This window comes from Lissotriton vulgaris, chromosome 11 (genome assembly GCF_964263255.1).
Source record: "Lissotriton vulgaris chromosome 11, aLisVul1.2, whole genome shotgun sequence".
Lineage (NCBI taxonomy): Eukaryota > Metazoa > Chordata > Amphibia > Caudata > Salamandridae > Lissotriton > Lissotriton vulgaris.
The window spans coordinates 274,203,431-274,226,655 of record NC_141699.1 but is presented as its reverse complement, the minus strand read 5'-3'; the positions used below and the strand labels follow the sequence as shown (position 1 = coordinate 274,226,655).

At 46.3% G+C, this 23,225-nt stretch overlaps 1 protein-coding gene across 1 annotated transcript in view; it reads right to left on the bottom strand.

Annotated features, from left to right (window-relative positions):
* Positions 1-8,175: 8,175 nt before the first annotated feature.
* The window catches only part of NIPSNAP1 (nipsnap homolog 1), a 246,631-nt gene continuing 231,581 nt past the window's right edge, over positions 8,176-23,225 (bottom strand). The window contains exon 10 of the mRNA XM_086943230.1: positions 8,176-8,618. Coding sequence (XP_086799356.1) covers positions 8,554-8,618 — 65 coding nt within the window. The 3' untranslated portion in view covers positions 8,176-8,553. The remainder of the gene's footprint in view (positions 8,619-23,225) is intronic.

Here is a 23,225-nt window from a genome sequence, read left to right as displayed (position 1 = left end):
TTAGACTTAGTAGTAAGCAACTCCTCACGATGTTTGACTTCAGTCTTATTCAAAGCTGTCTCCAGAACTTTTGCAGGGTAACCTCTTTGTTTGAATCTCTCTGACTGTTGCTCTAAGGCTTCTTGTAGGTCCGCTGGATTAGAAGTGATCCGCTTGACTCTTAGCAATTGTGAGTACGGGAGATTATTTTTCAGTGAAGGGGGGTGAAAACTAGAGTACAACAATAAATTATTTCTATCAGTGGGTTTTGTGTACACTGATGTTTCCAGTTTGTTGTCTCTGTGAGTTATCAAGACATCCAGGTAGTGAATCTGTTGTTGACTTATCTCATGGGTAAATTTGATTCTTTCATGCTTGTGGTTGAGTTCATCGATCAGCTGTTCTAATAAATCTTGGGAGCTTTTCCATACAAGGAATATATCATCTATGAATCTGATATAGAAAGCCAGATTCTTAGCCCAGATCTCCTGTTTGAAAATGTGTGTGTCCTCAAATTGTGCCATAAAAGTATTGCCGTAAGCTGGTGCGCCTGAAAAACCCATGGAGGTTCCACTCACTTGAAGGAAGAATTTGTCTTGCCATGACAGGTAACTGTGTTGAAGGCAGAATATCAGTAATTCCAAAATAAAAATGTTGTTGACTTCCAAGTCAGGTAGTTGTAACAGCGCCCATTCACTTGCTTCTACACCATCTTTCAAGGGGATAGACGTGTATAGTGAAGTCACATCTATTGTGCACATCAACCAGTCCGAATTATAATTTTTCTGTACTTCTTGAAACAGATTCAGAAAATGGGTAGTGTCCTTCACATAACTATGCCAAGTTTGCACAAATTTTTGTAAAAAATGATCAATTAATTGTCCCAGTGGCGTAAAGATGGAATCACAACCTGAAACTATTGGTCGGAATGGTGGATTATTTAAACATTTGTGCACTTTTGGGAGCATGTAAAGTTTTGGTCTTCTCGGATATTGAACAGTCAAAAACTTCCGCAATGGAGGTGTTATCCATTCCATTTCTTCAGCTTTATCTAAAATTTGACAAAGTGTTGACATGAAAGTGACAGTTGGATCCTCTTCCAGTAAAAGATAAGTTGTTTGGTCTTCTAAGTGTTCATTGACCTTGTTCACGTAAAAACTTGTGTCCATTACAACAAGAGCACTTGTTGTAATGGACACAAGTTTTTACGTGAACAAGGTCAATGAAGGTCAATGAACACAGATAAAGCTGAAGAAATGGAATGGATAACACCTCCATTGCGGAAGTTTTTGACTGTTCAATATCCGAGAAGACCAAAACTTTACATGCTCCCAAAAGTGCACAAATGTTTAAATAATCCACCATTCCGACCAATAGTTTCAGGTTGTGATTCCATCTTTACGCCACTGGGACAATTAATTGATCATTTTTTACAAAAATGTGTGCAAACGTGGCATAGTTATGTGAAGGACACTACCCATTTTCTGAATCTGTTTCAAGAAGTACAGAAAAATTATAATTCGGACTGGTTGATGTGCACAATAGATGTGACTTCACTATACACGTCTATCCCCTTGAAAGATGGTGTAGAAGCAAGTGAATGGGCGCTGTTACAACCACCTGACTTGGAAGTCAACAAAATTTTTATTTTGGAATTACTGATATTCTGTCTTCAACACAGTTACCTGTCATGGCAAGACAAATTCTTCCTTCAAGTGAGTGGAACCTCCATGGGTTTTTCAGGCGCACCAGCTTACGCCAATACTTTTATGGCACAGTTTGAGGACACACACATTTTCAAACAGGAGATCTGGGCTAAGAATCTGGCTTTCTATATCAGATTCATAGATGATATATTCCTTGTATGGAAAAGCTCCCAAGATTTATTAGAACAGCTGATCGATGAACTCAACCACAAGCATGAAAGAATCAAATTTACCCATGAGATAAGTCAACAACAGATTCACTACCTGGATGTCTTGATAACTCACAGAGACAACAAACTGGAAACATCAGTGTACACAAAACCCACTGATAGAAATAATTTATTGTTGTACTCTAGTTTTCACCCCCCTTCATTGAAAAATAATCTCCCGTACTCACAATTGCTAAGAGTCAAGCGGATCACTTCTAATCCAGCGGACCTACAAGAAGCCTTAGAGCAACAGTCAGAGAGATTCAAACAAAGAGGTTACCCTGCAAAAGTTCTGGGGACAGCTTTGAATAAGACTGAAGTCAAACATCGTGAGGAGTTGCTTACTACTAAGTCTAAACAGAAGACTAACAGACATGTGTTCGTGTCTAAATATTCATCAATATCTCAAGCAATCAAACATATCATCAAATCAAGATGGGAATTGCTGAAACAAGAGCCTGATTTTAAGGGATTGTATGATGAAGAGCCTCTATTCGCGTACACAAGGAGTAAGAATCTCAAGGAAATTTTGACTACCACAGTTCTTGAAGATCAACCACTATTTAATGGAATGCGAAAATGTTACAATTGTGTACATTGTAATAATGTAATAACAGGGAATGTCATTCACCACCCACAATCGGGAAAAAGCATTTCATTAAGATACAACGGGGATTGTAACAGTTCGAATGTAATTTATACCATCAGATGCCCATGCGGTCTGCTTTATGTAGGCAAAACCTCAAGGAAAATCAAGGTACGCATTTCGGAACACAAAAGTACATTCAGAACAAAATCTACCAAATCATTCTTTGCCACACATTGGTTAGAACACCAACACACCAATGCACAGCTCAGGTTCACTATCCTAGAAATTGTCACAGTGAAACCAGACCAAAATCATCCAATACACTTAGCTCAAAGGGAAGCTTGGTGGACAAAATATCTGCAGACCATGGTACCTAGCGGGCTGAATGACAGGATTGAATTACAGTGTTTTTTTATAACTGCACTATACTTGAATAATGTTTAATGATTTATATGATATCGGCAATGTCAATTGTTCTGAGTGAATAACACCCAACATGTTGTTTAGCTTGGTTTTTGTAAACAGGCTTTTACACAGGTCAAACAATAGTTATCATTCTCTTTAGCATTCACATTTCATGAACTTTGTTGTCTCTTCTGTTTCTTTTTCATTCATCCACTTTTAGGTATAATTCTATCTATACATACCGTACACGGTAGAACACAATAGATCATTGCATCCTATTGGCAATTCTTGTCTGAGCTTGCTGCTGAATATTCTCCCCGACGGTTTTATGGAGTGGTTGCATAATGACTTTGTGCTGCTGTTTAGGGTGAACTTGATAAGAACAAGATACTTTATTACTTTTAGACGAATGATCACGTTTTTCTATCATTTTTGGTAACAGTGCTCACGCGAAATAGTGGATTACATATGTAGTTTTGTTCCATTGTTTACTAAGCCATTATGGGCAGAAGATTGCCGTACGCTTTTGATGTTTTACCATTCCAAGATGGGAGATCATTTTTAGTCCTATTACTCTGTCAATGGTGCTCACGTGGGAGCACAACTAGAGGATGACACAATGTAGTCTTGTTTCACTGTTTACTAAACAAACGCGGGTATATAACATCGCCGCACGCCACTGGAATTTTAATTCGTGGTGGAGTTTGGAAGTACAACAGGTGTGAATTCGTGCAGCTAGAGGTGAGTCGATGTTCGGTTGAGTTAGTATTAGTAGAGAGTTCGTGTTACTTTAAATTTTACAAGTAGATTTGCTTGCTTTGCAGATTGAAACAAAGAAGTTTAGACTCTCACTGGTGAGGATCTACGTAATTTTGGTGAGCGTACATTTTTAAAGGGGCTCAGCTCAAAGGAGCATTTAAAGATCTACATAGAGTCTAAAAACGGTTGTTTTTAAGCACTGCTTTAGTGTTATATCTCTAGCTTAGCAGACTCATCTGTAAAGAAGTTATAAGAGTATATGGTTACCGAGACATGTGGAAATTAGACTCTCTTTAAGCAATAGGAGGTGTCTTTGCCCATTTGGGCAGCAGTCGACGTTAGGTGTCTAATTACGATAGAATAGCGGAACACATCCACCTTAATGGCTACAAGTTGGTCACAGTTAGACAGCATTTAAGAGTGATATCATTGACACTCATGAGAGAAACAACTTTCTTTTGTCTAATTTAAGCAGTAGTTTCCCAGAACATAATTTTCTAGCTTGTAAGGGTAGCTCCTCATGTGTCTTTGCTCCTTTTTGTACTATAGATAGTAGAGGACCAAGAGTTTCCCCGCAGCGGTTGGTTCACGCTTGAGCAATGATGGCTTCAGCGTTCATGCACGACTGAATTCTGTTTCCCTACACTACTCCACTGAGCTCAGCTTTTTTCAGTTACAGCCATTCACAGCATCAAGTAAGTGTATACTCATAGGAGTTGATTTTCCACATGCCTCTGAATATATTGAAGTCAAGGTGTTGACATAGACGCATCTTGTTGTTTTTGTTCTTAGCTGAAAGACTTATATTTGACAATTCTGTATGTTGGAGCACTGGAATACTCCTACATAACACCAAGTAGTTGAGATGTGAGTATAACAGCCATAATCTTGTTTTTATAAACACAAGCAGCACGGTGGCATATTCCTGCCATTCACATCGAGTTCACTTTGTTGTTCTCCGACTTTTTTACACACAACATAGTATCGTAATACCTATTAATGGCGGTAGAGGAGTTTCTCGAGTTTATTTCTCACTTTTCTTTTCTTTCCATTTTGACCTGTATAAGAAGTCCATAGTTTATAGCTTTCACAAAATCAATTGTTTAAACCAGATGTCTGTACAAATATATGTACTACCATTGTTTTTTATGAACTGCCTTCGCATACAATCTAATTAGTTGTTTTCTGAAGTTTTAGTTAAACATAAGGAAGGTAAATGCGAATTATTGATACATTGTTTTATTTTTACAGTGCCCCTGAAGAAGGGAACCCCCCGAAATGCATTGGGCCTATTTCTCAACTATGTTTTCAACTACATCAAAAATTTTCTCAGCATTTGAGTCATTACAGTAATTCTGTATTCTGGTGATATAAAGCTGTTAATTTTCAAATTTTGTATTAATTTAATCCAAAACTGATTTGTTGAAACAAATAAGATTCACATGCAAAAGACTACATAAAGTTATGTTTGGAAGAAGAACTTTCTTTTTGAGTGATTAATTGAAATACTTCAGGTTATCCTTTAAACACATGGCCCCATAAAGACAAGAGATCGAGGCTTGTTCCTGTGTTGTATGTAGGACACATGTTTTCTGTTTGATTTGCAGTGGGTCCTGCTCCCACTATCTCGCATCGACGCTGTGAGGTCAGAGAAAGGCAGGAGAACAGCACTTGTGATGTGTATAGCACACTAATCTCCTGCCTTCCTCCGACCACCTCACGTCATTCGTGCGAGATAATGGGAGCATGACCCACTGCAAATGAAACAGAATCTATATATGGGGAGAGACAGAATCTATATCTGGGAAGAGAGACACGCATTTGGTTTATCACATAATTTCATAAATGTTCTCGACACTATAACTTTTATTTTTGGTCTCTTCTATTTCAGGGACATTTCATGACTCCTGGGACGTCCACATAAACTCACAAACGTGCAGTGCATAAAGATTAAGAGTCAACATTTGTTTTGGCTTGATCACTGCAAAACGTGTCATCAAGCAGAGAAACAGGTCAACCTACTTGATTAAGTCAGTAAATAAGAAAATGTATTTTTTAACTGGTGCTGGCTCACCATCAACTAAATAAGTTATTTGTATCTAGACATTTCAATTCTTTCTACACTATGGACCATACAATGTGCTTCTACTCACGGTCCCAATTATTCCATACTATTGACCCTTATCTCCAAAACATACAGATATTTAAATCCTCTTTACAAGTGGTCAATTAATTCTGTTGGGGTCGGCTACATTAGATCCGCACATGCCCCATCAGAATGATGAGATCTACGGAAACACCATACATTTCCTCTTTCTCCTAGTGATTTTGGCTGGTGAAAGCAGCCACAAGCTAAGTGTGAAAGAATAAATATGGAACTAAACGGAATTTTACCAAAATTACTGAATTTCACCATAATTCCTCATTTTGTAGCAGATCCTGGGGTCTAAATTGTAATGGGCTGGATTTTTTCCACCTCCTGTAGTTACTGGTACCCTCAGTGTCAGTAACTTAGAGGATGAGGAAAATCATTCCCGTTTACACAGTTCACTCCCGTGGACCATAGATTTTTTAGTATTGACTGCTCAATTAGGATGCACATAATTGCTGGTCTTGCAACTGAGTGTCGAATTATTCCTCGGTCATCTTTCTTGGGGATCTTGATCAGATATCCCTCTTTACCTCCTCCCAGATCTTTCTAAACATGGGGAGCTGTCAGACTCCTCTTCTGCCTTCAGAACCCCAAGACTCCAACAGGACAAATTGCAGTTTACAATTGATTCTACTGATGTTTCAATGTCTCCCTTAAGTGCCTCAGCAGGAATGTTGACAGGTCTTGCTGCGTTCCCATTTCTCAGATGTTTGATGGTTTGCCGTATTTCATTTTTGGTTTTGTCAGTTGCAGTTAATTGCCAAGTCTTTATCAGCTGGCTCTATGTCTGGAGGAGAATGAGGCAAGGGCTGGTTCAGCAGTTCTTCAAAGTGTTCCACCCACCTTTGTTATTGGCATTCATTGCCCATGATAGTCTTCCCAGCTTTGCTTTTACAGGTCCTTCTGGCTTGTGTATTTATTAAATAAAGAAAAAATGGCAATTATTTATTATTACAGTTTTTAAACGTGTGTAAGGATAACACTGGGTCCACCATGCGATCCACATTCTCCCTCTCGTATTCTGTCTTTTTAAAGGAAAACTTCTCTCTGAATTAGTGAAGACAGAATATCCTTGGCAGGATCCAGCACATGCACAGACATACTCCACCACAATTTAATTCAGACAGTATCACATGATGGAGAAGGTACATTAACACAAGTCTTCAGACTAAGCAGGCCAGGCCTTTTCAGCCAAGTGCACAGAAACCCTCTATTTCACAATGTTTAAGTCATGTGTCTAATGCTATTCTATGATCGGATTTGGCGGGATGTGCACATACCACTTTACTGCGCATGAGCCATTTAATAGTTACGAGGACCATACTCTTTCTATTTTTCTTTTTCGGTTTGTAAATGTGTTCTCCAGTACAAATGGGAGAGTGTAACAGATGGGATCCTGGACTGCTTTGTCCACGTTTTGTTTGTGCGTAAAGAAAGTTGCACTGTCTCTCCCTATATTTTTCTTCTATGTAAATTAATGCTTGTTCTATGTGTATTAAACATTTTAACTATATGTGATGTGATAGGGATTTATATAGCGCACTGCCACTCCAAGGAGCATCTTGGCGCTTAGATTCATATGCTAAAGATAGTAGCATTTACTGTCCACAATCATAAGGTAAAAGATTTAAACAAGTGTTTTGCAGACTGAATCCGGCAAGCTATAAATCCATGTTTTAAGGGATTTCCTAAACTCCTGTTCAGAGGTGATTGCGCGAAGTTGCAATGCCAGTTCTGTGTGTTATGGATGCTTGTACCTGTGTGACAGGAAAGCCTGCTGCTGCATGGGCTGCGTTGAGTTTGTGTGTGGGGAAAGGTGTACTAATGTTGCCCATGCTATCCCAGTATGTGTGAGAGGTGGCTACACTGCTGCTGTCTGTTCTGTGCTGTGTGCATGAAGCATTCTATGTTGTTGCATACACTGTAGCTGACTTGTGGGAGAGAAATCTGCACAGCACCTCCATCTCATCTGTGTGAGGAAAGCATGCCCAGATGTTGCCTGAGCGGTTCCTTTTTTCACTGCATGAGGGACCGGAGTATTGCATCTTGCCATGATGTAGATATTTTGTGTGTGGGGAAAGAATGCAAAGCGTCTGCACGAGGAAGAAGTGTTCTGTTGTCATCCTTTCTCCATTTTACATGCAAATTCTGTTGTCAATAAGTGGAGAGGTATCGGCACAACAGATTTAACTAACAGCCATATGTTCAAGGAAAAATATCTTCCCCATTCTTTACTGAAAATACTTAAAAAAAAGAGAGAACATCTTAACCATGTAAAATAATTGAATTAAAAGACCCCAACGAATAAACACAAAAAAGGTTCACATGCTAGATACACACATTCTTCCCTCTATCCCAAGCATCATAACCTTCATAAAGTATTAATAATTGATAACATTTAATTACAGTGTAAACAAAATATATGCAGGGTTCATACACACTTCAAGCAGCAAAGTTCCCTTCAGCCTTTGGCTACAGGTTTGTTTGGCACATGATTAATGAAACTGTACACCAGTGGAATTGACCTGAATTAAAGATCAGCACAGCGCATGTGCAAGGTCGGCCACTTCCTTCTGTTTACAGGAGCAGTGTAGCTTCTGGGACCATGTCCTGCAGCCCAGCATGATTCACAGAGATGGCCGGATAGCTGTTGATATGCAATTTACAATCAATTAGCTATTTCTAGCGTAATTATTATGAGCTGATAGCCAAGATACTACTTGTTCTGTTCGAAATCTAAAGTATCCAAGGCATTCACTGAAGAGGCGAGATTTTCAGTGGTATCATAATCCGAGACTCCATGTTTCGAACCAGAGGCACTGTGAAATAAAAACAACAATTACTGTAGGGAAGTTGCATAGAAAGGCGCAGAAATATAGGGCTGTAGGAAGTGTGGGGGTACATAATAGTGCAAGAGTGATGTATGTGAATTAACGGAAAACAGAGAAACCACATTGGAGGAAACAAGATCAGGGAAAACTAATTTTAAGGAAAGGCAATTTTAATGAAATTCAAATAAATCGAAAATTGATAAACATTGTAAAGTTTTTTTTTTTTTTTTAGGAAAATCTACAATGTCATCATACTTGAGTGGAGTTTAGGACTAGTGATGTTTTTTTGCGTTCACGGATGGGTAATGTTTAGGTGTCCTATGGCTTTTTTTGTGGTCAGGAATTTGGGGGGGGAGAAGAGTTCAGGCATGGAAAGGGAAATCAGGGTTCAGGATTGGGTGGATTTTAGGGCAGTGCAGGGTTTTAAGGATTCAGGAATAGGTGTAGTTTAGACATAGAAAGGAGTTTTAGAGTTCAGGAATGGGTTGAGTGTAGGGGTGGTAAGGGGTCATATACAGGTGGTGTTTAAAGGCAGTAAGTGTTCTTTTAGGGTTCAGGGATGGGTGGAATTTGGAGGTGGTGAGTGTTTTATGGGATGGGTGGGGCTTAGGCATAGAAAGGGGTTTATGGGTTCAGGTGTGGACGGAGTTGAAGGGTAGTGAGGGCTTTTAGGATTCGGGGATGAGTCAAGTGTAGGGGTAGAAAGGTGTTCAGGTTGACAAATGAGTTTAGTTTAGGGATCAGGGGTGGGTGTAGTTTAGAAATGGTAAGAGATTTTCAGGTGACAGCGATGGGTGGTGTTTAAGGGCTGCGAGGGGTCCGGGATTGAGGGGGGTCAGCAAATTAAAAGCATTCAAAGTAATTCTTAGAAAATGTAACTGATAAATCTGAAATAATGTCCCATGAAGTAACACTGAAATAAAAACCCTTTCGAAAAAAAAGACATTTTATTAATTAGTTTCAACGAAATGGTAAATACCATTCATTCTGATCATTTCCATTACTTTAAGTGAAATGGTTTCTCAGTAATGGGATTCCATGAAATCAATTTGAGGCAACCGGATAGATGTATATATATATATATATATATACACACTGTAGGCAATACTACAGAAGCTTGCTTTGTCAATTGGTAAGAAATGATGCAGGAATACCCACTATGTGGCTCTAGGAAATAATTAGGATGAAGCACTGGCTGTGAGGAAACTTGTGGGAAAATAGGGCAGTGTTTGCTATGTTGTAAGAACACAAATTGCATATAAGAACTCACATATAAAGTTTAAAGTACCAGTTATGACTGAGTATACATCATTCTGGGGGCGTGGCCAAGTACTTAAGATGGCAGACGTGTTTTAGTGGCGCTCCGAGTCCCATCCCGGTTATCCTGCACATCCTGTTGAAAGTCGACTGGAGACTGACCCCGCTGGGTTGGAGGACGGAGAGGAGCCCTGCTGAGACTAAGGAGGGGATCCTCTCCCTTGCAGGTGCATCAACATCAGAACTCTGTGGCCTATCGCGCAGCCGATGAGGCTCCTCCAAGACTAAATGACTGCTGCCGAGCCGGAGAAGCGTTTGTGGTATGTGCAGGGTGGCGCCCTCCAGAGTCACTGGGACCAGATGCAGGCTAGTGCAGACGCGACGGCCTGAAGCAGAGCTGAGGTAACAGGTGGACCACAGCAGGAACAGGCGAGCTGCAGATTCCTGCCCGAGTGGCCAGCCAAAGGCCCCTCGCAATGCGGAGGACGCTGCACTGGGAGGCCCGCGACTCCCTGGCTGAGGAGGCGACACAACAGGTGAGGCTGAAGTGTTGGTGTTGGGCGAGGGGAGGTCCGGGATCGATTTAGCCCAGGCTCCCCTTGCGTGCAGACGCGTGACAACAGAGCGATACCGGGAGGTGTTTGGCGGCCTGGGGACAGCCGCCCAACACTAGCAGACAGTGAAGGGGAAAGGTTCGGGCCTACGGTGACCTTCTATTGGCACCTGCTCTTTGGCGTGGCTCCTGGCAGTGGGGACACATGCGACCGGGACGGAGGAGGGCCAGGGGCCGGTCGGGCCTAGACTCTCACTATCTGGCCATACCCCTGGCAGCCCCATTACGGTAGTAGAAGCAGCAGAAGACCAGAGGGACGAACGGGCATGGGCCCCACAGGGTGTTAAAGCATGCCTGTGGACACAGGGTCAGGTTGTCTGGGCCTGCTCAGAGGACTTGGTGAATGGGCGCTATCCCTTCCCTCATCAATTGGGGAAGCAGAGGAGGCCAGAGACGCAGTTGCTGCGGGGACAGACCCAGAGGGCCTATACCTCCTAAAAGGCTGCAGGGACTGGGGGGCTGGGCCTGGACCCCCTGGTGCCCCCCCCCCCTGTGGTGCAGGTAAATGAGCTCCATGATGTGGTAGGCAGGGTGAGGTCCCAGACTTGACAAGGGGCCCACCAGTGCCACATATAACCCCCCCCTGCACGGAACTGGTCTTGTCTCCCTGTTCCTACAATAGGGAAACACTCTTGAGCAATAGTGCTGTTGACTGCATCAATGGAACAAGGGTGAGGGGGCTGGCCCTCAGTTGGCATGGGCGTGTAAGCAGCCCCATAAATACCTAGGCCGCAACCAGCTCAGAAGAGATCGTAAGTCCTGAAAGTATTTGAGAGGGGAGGATTGTAGAGCACATTGCCGTAATATTTCTCACAAAGCAGTGGCCACAAGCAAGAGTTGCGCACACTCTACACCCTATGCCCAGTGAACAGCAGTTCGCCATGGGCCGCCTCTGCTCAACTACCCACCAAGACAATCTGTCCCACAGCACAGGTGGAGGCGGGGGGGGGGGGGGGGGGGGGAACGCCCAGGGGCGCTGAAACATCCTCAGGGCGGAGCCAACCTGACCTCTCGCCAAAGTTAGACTCAGTGCTGGAAGTGGGGGAAAAAATAGGCACAGCACTGGAAAAGACATGCACTTCTCTAGAGAGCAGAATGGACAGCATCACTTTGGACTTCAAGCTCTTACGGGCCGATCAATCTGAGAAACTGATGTCGTTAGTTACAGTTACTTCGATCAGATTTGAAAACCCAGCTTGAGAGATCATAATAACCGGCTATTTCAATTCATATTTAATCCATATGCCAGATGATGATGACCAGCTGATAGTGGACAACAAGCTATGGTCTGTGTTAGACCTGTCTGGCTTTTTGCGTAGTCCCTCCAATTTATTATTTATTTTGTGCCCTTTTTGCCCCTCATACCCTTGATAATTTTTGTCCACTAACTTTTTATAGGTGTTGGTCAAGGGGATAGGTGTTCTTTTTCCCCCTCATAATTTTTCACCTCAGGCCGAGAGGCCTGTTCTGACAGGAAAAGTTGGAACCACAAAATGGTGGCTACCAACTGCCCTAACTGTCAAACCTAGAACATGCCCATAGGCTAGCATAGGGCGTTCCAGAACCTTCTGGTCCATTCTGGACCACTGAGGGTCAGCCTATATAAGGCGGAATGCGAGGCAGCCATTTTGTCTACCTGAGAGAGTCAGCTGGAGGACAGGCTGTAGCTAAGGGTGGGAAGAGGCTAGTCATAGGGTTGACCTCCTGGACTGGGAAGCTGCCTTACTGAATCACCACACTGCCCCCTTTAGGTTACTTGTCCTGACCCCGCTGTTGAGGGTTTCTGGAGACCCTGGGCGCCTAGCTTGCCCCTCGTCTAAATTATACAGGGGGAGTCTACAGGAGAAGGAGACTGCAGCGCTGCGAAGCGCAGTCCTCTGCCCAGTAAAGGGACTTAAGGGAAGTGATCCCCAGGACATCAGTACAGTGACTGTGAGGATTGTGAACTGGTGAGGAGCCTATCGCCACGTAATACAAGTTATCCCCCCTTTTCCCTGTACCTGGGGCTGCCCTTGTCCAAGTGAGCTCCCGGTGACTGAAGTGGAGCTGGGAGCGTGCTCTCTACGAGGCGCTTTGTGGGGCACTGGCTGCTTGATCAGGCCGCCTGTGTGCCTGTGACCTGTGGAAGCAGTGGGCGCTGGAGTGAAGGATCGTCTTCTGCGCTGTGTCCTGTCAGCGCTGATCCGGCAGAAGGAGCAAGGGAGCCGGTGTTGGAGGGCGGAGCCGGAGGAAGTAAAACTGAGCAGGCTCCAGCGGAAGCCGCTGCTCGCTCGCGCATACCCGGTCGCGCTGCCTCTCCAAGTAGGCGGAGGCGGGTCCAGTCAGGGAAGCGTCGGAGCTTAGAAGCGGCTGGGAAACGCTGTGGAGTCATCTCTCCCTCGCTCAAGCGCCACACGGAAGAACCGGCGCGAGCGAGAGGGGGGAACTGAGGAGCCCGTCAGCCTGCTGTGAGAGTTGCCAAGATCTTTTCCCCGCTCGAGCGCCACCAGAGGAGCTGGCTCGAGTGGGAGAGGGGAGCTGAGGTGCCCTGGAGGCTGGTGAGCCTCGCCGGTGCTTGGCCCATTTATCCTGACACGTGGTTTCCCCCACTCTCTCTGGCAATTCAAGACCTCAACCACAAGTAAGGAGAATAGCGAGAGGGCAGGGGAGCGAGACTTGACCAGCAGGGGAATAAAGAGATCATACCAGAGGGTAAAGCGCTCTTGGGAAATCCCCGGATGGCCTAAATGAAACGTGGCTCTAATTAGAATAGTCACTTTATCAGTTAACAGAAGGGAGGAGAAAGGAAAGGAGTCCTCTTTGCTAGAGGAGTACAGGCTTCGTCCAAGGAATAACTGATCTTTGATTGGGAAGGTGACAAGCCCAGAAAGGGGAATTGTATGGTTGTCAATGAAATGATTACTAAATATCTGACCAAATGTAAAGTGCTGACACTGCCTCTTTGAAAGTAAGGTTTGGGGTGAAAGTCATAGGAAGTCATAATAGCAAAGTTTAAACAATTATAGAGCTTAATGAGATGTACTGCTAATGCTGATTAATGTGGTAATTTGATACTTTTGAAAGTGCCATTATTGATTTCCTGACAAATAGAATGTAACTTGGAATCTAATTGATAAATTGCTTAGCAGACTAAAAGTATACTTGCTTTTCCCAAGACAACCTGAAGTAAATAAGTTGTGAATTCTAAAAGTAAAGAGCAAAGAGATATATTTTTTATAAAGCAGTACTTATTTTTCCATATTTTGGTGTAGCGTTATTTTTGTGTGTTATTGCGTGGATTTACTATTGGGTGGTTTGCAACCTTCACACTTGTGCCTTTAGAATTGCATGTCTTACCCCTAGGCCAGGCTACCCTAGGTGACCTGACATCCCAGGTTCCAACAGATTGGTGCCTAGCGGTGGGATCCTGACTTGGTTGCAGCTACTCAATAGTAATTCAACGTAATACACTAAACCTACACCAGGAGTTTTCTCCTTGCGGCCCTCCTAATTTGTCTTTTTTTATTTTTCCAAATTTGTTCCTGGTGGTGGGTGGAGGTAGCTTTAGGTTGCCCTTGCAACTCTACAATTTCTGGTGTGTGTAATCTAGGTTTGCCTATCTCAAAATGGAGTTTGCCTTGGAAAACCTAGAGGTCTATTCTGTGGCTCAGCTGAAAGTGTTCTGCCAGCAAATGGGGGTATTTTTCAAGCATGGTGCCAGGAAGGGGGAGCTCCAGACAAGTCTCAGGGCTTGGGTGGAGGCACACCAAGAAAGGAAGGAGGAGGATGAAGGGGTAGACCAGGACACGGTGGTGGAGGTAGATGGGTTATTCCACTCTGAGGGGGAAAACTTACTCCCAGGACCAGTGTCCTACTCCAGAAGGGGCAGTAGCGCCTCTGGGGGAAGCTTAACTGAAGCCGAGCTCACTGATAGGAGGGAGAAAAGACAGTTGAGATGGGAGTTGGCTAAGTTGGAGCAGGAGAAGGCGGAGAGGAGGATGGCCCATGAGTTCAGGCTGAAGGAATTAGAACTCAGAAGCCTGCAACGGGGGTCCTCTCCTGAAAGGAATGGTGGCAGCGAGACAAAAGAGACAGCCAGGGAGACCAGACCCTATTTGCCGAAAGACCTTACAGCTAGCTTCAGTCAGGGGGATGACATAGCTAAGTGGCTGGCTGCTTATGAGGTCTCCCTAAGAGCCCGTGGGGTGCAGGAAAAGCACTGGGGGGGTGGTTTGTACAAATACATGCCTCCTGCTGGTCGGGACACCTTGCTGGCCCTGGAACCAGAGGAACAAACCAACTACCCCACCATGAAGCTGGCGTTGTTAAGGAAGTTTGGGCTTACCCCAGAAAGGTACCGTCAGAAGTTCAGGGGGAGCCACAAATTAAGCACCCAGAACTGGGTGGACTTCCTTGACTACGCCAGAAAGGCCTTAGAGGGTTGGGTCAAGGGCAGTGAGGTGAAAGATTATGAGGGGCTGTACAATCTATTTTTGAAAGAACACCTCCTCGAGAAATGTTTTCCCGAGCTGCGCCAACACCTGGTGGACAGCAAGCTGACCAATCCCCGTAAGCTTGCAGAGGAGGCGGACATCTGGGCAAGTACCCGGGTGTCCTCAAAGGGGACTGGAGGGGATTCTCAAAAAGCCGGACAGGGCGCCCCCCAGAAGAAGGAGGGGGGAGAGAAAAAGAAGGAGTTCTCTAAAGGTCCCCAAAATAATTTCCAAGGAAAGGGAGCAGGTTTCACCCCTAGGGCAAACCCGCCCAGAAACCCTAATCCTGGCCAAAGCGAGCAGCCAAGGGTTCTCCACTGTTTTGAATGTGGTGGTGTTGGACATTATAAGGGGGATGTCAGATGCCCAAAGAGACCACCCCCTCCCACCAGAGGAAAGTCACCGGGAGTAGCTAGTGTAGCGCTCGGGGAGGAGTTGCCCTTAGATAAGGGGGGTGAGTGGGCGGGTGTCACCTTAGTGTCCCTGGGAGAGCGGGAGATGGTTCCAAAGATCCAGGTGCCCCCAAATACTACAAAATATGGGCAATGGGTCACCATCAATGGCCAGAGAGGGGAGGCTCTGAGAGATACAGGAGCCAGTATGACTATGGTGAGAAGTCAACTGGTGTCTCCAGAGCAGGTGGTTCCTAATGTACTCCACCCCGCCGCGATGTCTGACGGCAGAATGGGCCACTATCCAGTGGCTGAGGTTCCCTTTGAGTGGGAGGGGGTTGCAGGTTCACTTCGAGTTGCCGTAAGCCCTGCCGTGCCAGTCGATTGTCTGTTGGGGAATGACATGGAACACAACACTTGGAGAGAGGTGGAATACCGGACGCATTCTGCGATGCTGGGTACACCTGACTGGGCCTGTGCAAGCACACGGTCTGCGACTGCCCGGAGAGGGAGTTCGCCTGGGTTGGAGCCTGGAACAATGGCCCAACCCGCTGCTAAAAAGGGACAGACCCGGAGACAGGGAGAGCCTGCTCCGGCTTCCACACCCCATGTGACAGATCGGCCACCTGCGGTGGTGGACCAGGAGTCCGTGGAGGGGGAAGTAGACTCTCTGGAGGATTTACCCATCCCTGCTGAGTGGCATGTGGAGGGAGGTCCTACCAGAGAGGAATTCTTTAAGGGGCAGAGGGAGTGCCCCACCCTTGAGGGACTGAGGCGACAGGCTGAAGCCCAAGCAGCAGGTGATGTTACGGGACACTACCATATTTACTGGGAGGATGGACTCCTCTACAGTGAACCCAAGGTACCCTTGCCTGGTTCATCAAGGGCCTTGGTAGTCCCGCAACAATATCGAGCCTTTCTTTTGGAATTGGCTCATGCCATACCTCTGGCAGGACACTTAGGCCAGGACAAGACCTTTGCACGGCTTGTCCTCCACTTTTACTGGCCTCAGATGAAAGTGGCGTCCAACACTTACTGTCGGACATGTGTAACCTGCCAGGCCAGTGGGAAAACAGGGGTGAAGCTAAAGGCTCCCCTGGAACCACTTCCCGTCGTTAGCACACCCTTTGAGAGGGTGGGCATCGACATTGTAGGGCCTTTAGATCCACCAACAACAGCTGGTCACAGGTTTATCCTGGTTCTGGTGGATCATGCCACACGGTACCCAGAGGCAATTCCTCTGAGGACAGTCACTGCACCTGTAGTGGCGAGAGCCCTAATGGGGATCTTTACCCGAGTGGGATTTCCCAAGGAAGTTGTGTCCGACAGGGTGACCAACTTCATGTCAGCTTACATGCGGGCAATGTGGAAGGAGTGTGGAGTGACCTACCGGTTCACCACTCCTTATCACCCCCAGTCGAATGGACTGGTTGAGAGGTTTAATAAGACCTTGAAGGGCATGATCAGAAGTCTGCCCGAAAGCCTGCGGAGGAAATGGGACGTCCTCCTACCCTGTTTGCTCTTTTCCTACAGGGAAGTGCCACAGAAGGGAGTGGGCTTCAGCCCCTTTGAACTTCTGTATGGGCACCCTGTACGCGGTCCTCTCAGCCTGGTGAAGGATGGTTGGGAGAAGTCTCCCAGGAAACCCCCCCAGGATGTGGTGAGCTATATGCTGGCCTTCAGGAGCCAAATGGCGAAGTTGTGGAAGCAAGCTTCTGACAACTTGGAGGCCAGCCAGGCAGTCATGAAGGAGTGGTATGACCACAATGCTCACCAGGTGGAATTGGAGCCTGGCCAGAAAGTGTGGGTGATGGAGCCTGGAGAGCTTAGTGCCCTCCAGGATCGCTGGGCAGGCCCCTTTGAAGTGTTGGAGAAGAAGGGTAAGGCCACATACCTGGTGGACCTTAAGACCCCTCGACAGCCCCTACGGGTGCTGCATGCCAACCGTCTCAAACCCCACCATGAGAAGCCCGAAGTCATGTTGATGATGGTGACTGACGGGGAAGAGGAAGCGGAAAGCGAACCTCTCCCAGATCTATTTTCGTCTCAAGAGAAGGATGGGTCAGTGGAGGGAGTGATTCTCTCTCCCACTAACTCCTGAGCAACGGGAGGACTGCCGCCAGATCCTGGAGCAGTACTCTACGTTGTTCTCCCTTGTCCCGGGAAGGACTCACCTGTGTACCCATGACGTGGACACAGGGGACAGCCCACCAGTGAAATCGAAGACCTACCGGCTGTCCGACAAGGTTAAGGCTAGCATCCATGGAGAGGTTGCCAAGATGCTAGAGCTGGGAGTTATTGAACCTTCCAACAGCCCTTGGTCCAGTCCGGTGGTGCTCGTGCCAAAAGCCGCACCACCAGGCACCACACCCGAACTGAGGTTCTGTGTGGATTACCGAGGACTGAACTCAGTGACAAAGACTGATGCTCATCCGATCCCTAGGGCGGATGAATTAATTGACCGGCTAGGAGCTGCCCAATATCTGAGTACCTTTGACCTCACTTCAGGGTACTGGCAGATCTCCTTGACAGATGGAGCAAGGGAAAGGTCAGCCTTCTCCACGCCTGAGGGACACTTCCAGTTCTGTGTGATGCCCTTTGGGCTCAAGAACGCCCCTGCCACATTTCAGCGGCTGGTGAACCAGGTCCTCTCTGGAATGGAGAGTTTCTCTGCTGCTTACTTGGATGACATTGCTGTCTTCAGTAGCAGTTGGGAGGACCATTTGCAGCATTTGCAAGCAGTTCTTCAGGCCCTGAAACAAGCTGGATTGACAATCAAGGCCAGCAAATGTCAGATTGGGCAGGGGTCGGTTGTGTACCTTGGACACTTGGTGGGTAGGGGGACTGTGCAGCCCCTGCAGGCGAAGATTGAGGCAATCATGGCCTGGGAACCCCCCAAGACACAGACTGAGGTCCGAGCTTTCCTGGGCCTCACAGGCTACTACCGTCGCTTTGTGAAGGGGTATGGCACTATTGTAGCGCCCCTCACAGAGCTCACCTCAAAGAAACAACCTTGACGGGTAGTTTGGACGGGAGCTTGTCAGCAAGCTTTTGAGAAATTGAAGCAGGCAATGTGTGCGGCACCGGTCCTGAAGGCCCCAGACTTCTCCAAGGAGTTCATTGTCCAAACAGATGCATCAGAACATGGCATTGGGGCAGTGTTATCACAACTAAATGAAGAGGGCCTGGATCAGCCTGTAGTCTTCTTATCCAGGAGACTGCTTCACCGGGAACAGAAGTGGAGTGCAATTGAGAGGGAAGCTTTTGCAGTGGTGTGGGCTCTGAAGAAGCTGCGGCCATACCTCTTTGGCTTGCACTTCCTGGTTCAGACTGACCACCGACCCCTTCGTTGGCTGATGCAAATGAAGGGGGAAAATCCCAAGCTGTTGAGGTGGTCCATCTCCCTACAGGGAATGGACTTCCGGGTGGAACATCGGCCTGGAGTGGACCACGCCAATGCAGACGGTCTCTCCAGGTAATTCCGCCTTAGTGATGAGGACTCCCAAGGAGTTGGGTAGTTCTCCCCACTTTCAGCTGGGGGGGACGCGTGTTAGACCTGTCTCGCTTTTTGCGTAGTCCCTCCGATTTATTATTTATTTTGTCCCCTTTTTGCCCCTCATACCCTTGATAATTTTTGTCCACTAACTTTTTATAGGTGTTGGTCAAGGGGATAGGTGTTCTTTTTCCCCCTCATAATTTTTCACCTCAGGCCCAGAGACCTGTTCTGACAGGAAAAGTTGGAACCACAAAATGGTGGCTACCAACTGCCCTAACTGTCAAACCTAGAACTTGCCCATAGGCTAGCATAGGGCGTTCCAGAACCTTCTGGTCCATTCTGGACCACTGAGGGTCAGCCTATATAAGGCGGAATGCGAGGCAGCCATTTTGTCTACCTGAGAGAGTCAGCTGGAGGACAGGCTGTAGCTAAGGGTGGGAAGAGGCTAGTCGTAGGGTTGACCTCCTGGACTGGGAAGCTGCCTTACTGAATCACCACACTGCCCCCTTTAGGTTACTTGTCCTGACCCCGCTGTTGAGGGTTTCTGGAGACCCTGGGCGCCTAGCTTGCCCCTCGTCTAAATTATACAGGGGGAGTCTACAGGAGAAGGAGACTGCAGCGCTGCGAAGCGCAGTCCTCTGCCCAGTAAAGGGACTTAAGGGAAGTGATCCCCAGGACATCAGTACAGTGACTGTGAGGATTGTGAGCTGGTGAGGAGCCTATCGCCACGTAATACAAGTTATCCCCCCTTTTCCCTGTACCTGGGGCTGCCCTTGTCCAAGTGAGCTCCCGGTGACTGAAGTGGAGCTGGGAGCGTGCTCTCTTCGAGGCGCTTTGTGGGGCACTGGCTGCTTGATCAGGCCGCCTGTGTGCCTGTGACCTGTGGAAGCAGTGGGCGCTGGAGTGAAGGATCGTCTTCTGCGTTGTGTCCTGTCAGCGCTGATCCGGCAGAAGGAGCAAGGGAGCCGGTGTTGGAGGGCGGAGCCGGAGGAAGTAAAACTGAGCAGGCGCTGCCTCTCTTCAAGTAGGCGGAGGCGGGTCCAGTCAGGGAAGCGTCAGAGCTTAGAAGCGGCTGGGAAACGCGGTGGAGTCATCTCTCCCTCGCTCAAGCGCCACACGGAAGAACCGGCGCGAGCGAGAGGGGGGAAACTGAGGAGCCCGTCAGCCTGCTGTGAGAGTTGCCAAGATCTTTTCCCCGCTCGAGCGCCACCAGAGGAGCTGGCTCGAGTGGGAGAGGGGAGCTGAGGTGCCCTGGAGGCTGGTGAGCCTCGCCGGCGCTTGGCCCATTTATCCTGACACGTGGTTTCCCCCACTCTCTCCGGCAATACAAGACCTCAACCACAAGTAAGGAGAATAGGGAGAGGGCAGGGGAGCAAGACTTGACCAGCAGGGGAATAAAGAGATCATACCAGAGGGTAAAGCGCTCTTGGGAAATCCCCGGATGGCCTAAATGAAACGTGGCTCTAATTAGAATAGTCACTATCAGTTAACAGAAGGGAGGAGAAAGGAAAGGAGTCCTCTTTGCTAGAGGAGTACAGGCTTCGTCCAAGGAATAACTGATCTTTGATTGGGAAGGTGACAAGCCCAGAAAGGGGAATTGTATGGTTGTCAATGAAATGATTACTAAATATCTGACCAAATGTAAAGTGCTGACACTGCCTCTTTGAAAGTAAGGTTTGGGGTGAAAGTCATAGGAAGTCATAATAGCAAAGTTTAAACAATTATAGAGCTTAATGAGATGTACTGCTAATGCTGATTAATGTGGTAATTTGATACTTTTGAAAGTGCCATTATTGATTTCCTGACAAATGGAATGTAACTTGGAATCTAATTGATAAATTGCTTAGCAGACTAAAAGTATACTTGCTTTTCCCAAGACAACCTGAAGTAAATAAGTTGTGAATTCTAAAAGTAAAGAGCAAAGAGATATATTTTTTATAAAGCAGTACTTATTTTTCCATATTTTGGTGTAGCGTTATTTTTGTGTGTTATTGCGTGGATTTACTATTGGGTGGTTTGCAACCTTCACACTTGTGCCTTTAGAATTGCATGTCTTACCCCTAGGCCAGGCTACCCTAGGTGACCTGACATCCCAGGTTCCAACAGTCTGTTCCTCTACAATCATCCTCTTTAATAAAGAGACATGATTTGAATGGGGAAAAGCTGGTCTTGGCATTAGAACATCTAGGCTTTTGAGTCTTAAACAGTAGAACTAAAGAGGACACTCCTCCGCAGTGGACCTATCAGGGTGCCCACTAGCAGTCAATTTTAGACTATACAGTTTTAATGCTTCCTTTAAATCGCTCATGTGATGAAATATATGATCAGGTATTCTACTCGAAGTGATCATTCATATCAGGTATTCGAACTGGAAACAGGCTACCAAAAACATCGTCCGGCCCCCATAGAGATGGGTCAATTGACTTCAACAAATCTGAAACGAATAAGATGGTCAGTGGAAACCTTACCTGAACTAACAGCATTAGCAAAAGAAATAATTGAAGCTAAGAATGTATCAGGCAAAAACCCAGTAGAGAGCTGGTCCATCTTAGCGAATACACTATTGACTCAGGCACATTAATTCTGCACAGACCAGAAGGTTTAAGCCCGATATACACATGTCCAGAAAGGCCTATTCGCTAAGAAAAGCAACACACACAAGACGATGGACGGAATGTTGCACAATGGCAAAACATTCACCCCGTCACAGATCTGGGTTTAAACCATCGTTATTTTGCTCCCAAGCCACCCCAGTTCAGACATGGCCATATGCAAATCAGTCTTGACCCTGTGCCTCATGGGAACAGTCCAGATAAAACTGCCAAGCCATGTCTTCCTTGGACCGGAATCAAGCATCCTAGGACAGGTTTCTGGCTATCAGCCGTCTTCAGCCAAGATAGCTTGACTCCAGTGGCATAGTGAGCACGGGATGCACGTCTGGGCATACCCTTCCCACATTGGGTGAACAGCAAAACACACAAGATGATGGACGGAATGTTGCACAATAGCAAAACATTCACCCCCAGTCACAGATCTGGGTATAATCCATCGTTATTTTGCTCACCAAGCCACCCCAGTTCAGACATGGCCATATGCAAATCAGTCTTGACCATGCTTACTCGCTAAGAAAAGAGCTGAGAAAGACAGTGAGGAAAAACAATACACAGAAACTCCAAAATCACACCTGGCGGGAAATAAAGAATAACCAAAGGAAATGATGGACGGAGCGTTGACAATACAAGCACTCACCCCCAGTCAACTGATCTGGGTTTAATCCATCACCATTCTTTAGCCCACTCTGCCACCCCAGTTCAGACATGGCCATATGCAAATCAGTCTGACCCTGTGCCTCATGGGAACAGTCCAGCCCTTACTGCCAAGCCATGCCATGCCTTCCCTGGACCGGAAACAAGCTACCGAGGACCGGTTTCTGGCATTTCAGCCTTCTTCAGCCCGGCTTGCTTGAATCCAGTGGCAAAGTGAGCAAGGGACTCACGTCTGAGCATACCCTGCCAACTTATGACGAACAAAGAAAAACCAAAGGAAATGATGGACGGAGCGTTGACAATACAAGCACTCACCCCCAGTCAACTGATCCGGGTTTAATCCCCCACCATTCTTTAGCCGACTCTGCCACCCCAGTTCAGACATGGCCATATGCAAATCAGTCTAACCCTGTGCCTCGTGGGAACAGTCCAGCCCGAACTGCCAAGCGATGCCTTCCCTGGACCGGAAACAGGCCATGTCTGAACTGGGGTGGCAGAGTGGACTAAAGAACGGTGATGGATTGAACCCAGATCAGAGTAGGTCAACAAAGAGCACTTAATGAGCTCTTGATGTTTGCTAATCCCAACACACTGGAAATTAACAACACTAAAACAAAAACTATGTCAGTCATGAACTGCACACGTTATCAGTATCAATTCAAAATGGAAGAGACGCGCCTTGGAATAGTAAGTACCTATAAGTACTTGGTAGTATACATAGACAAAAGATTAAACTTTCAATTTCAGAAACAATATCTGGAAAAATTGGAAATGGAATTATTTATGCTTTTTGCGCCATCGCAACGAAACCATATGGCCCATCTTTCACGCCACTAATTTCAAGTCAAGTCAAGTCAAGTCAAAGAATTTATATAGCGCACTACATACCCAGAGGGTCTCAAGGCGCTTAGGGAGGGGAAGAGGATTACTTGTCAAATATCCAAGTTTTAAGTTGCTTTCTGAATGCTAGGTGGTTCTGGGTAAGGCGAAGGTAAGTGGGGAGTGAGTTCCATGTTTTAGCAGCCAGGTATGAGAAGGAACTGCCTCCCATGGTTGTCTTGTTGATGCGAGGTACAGTGGCGAGGGCTTGGTTGGAAGA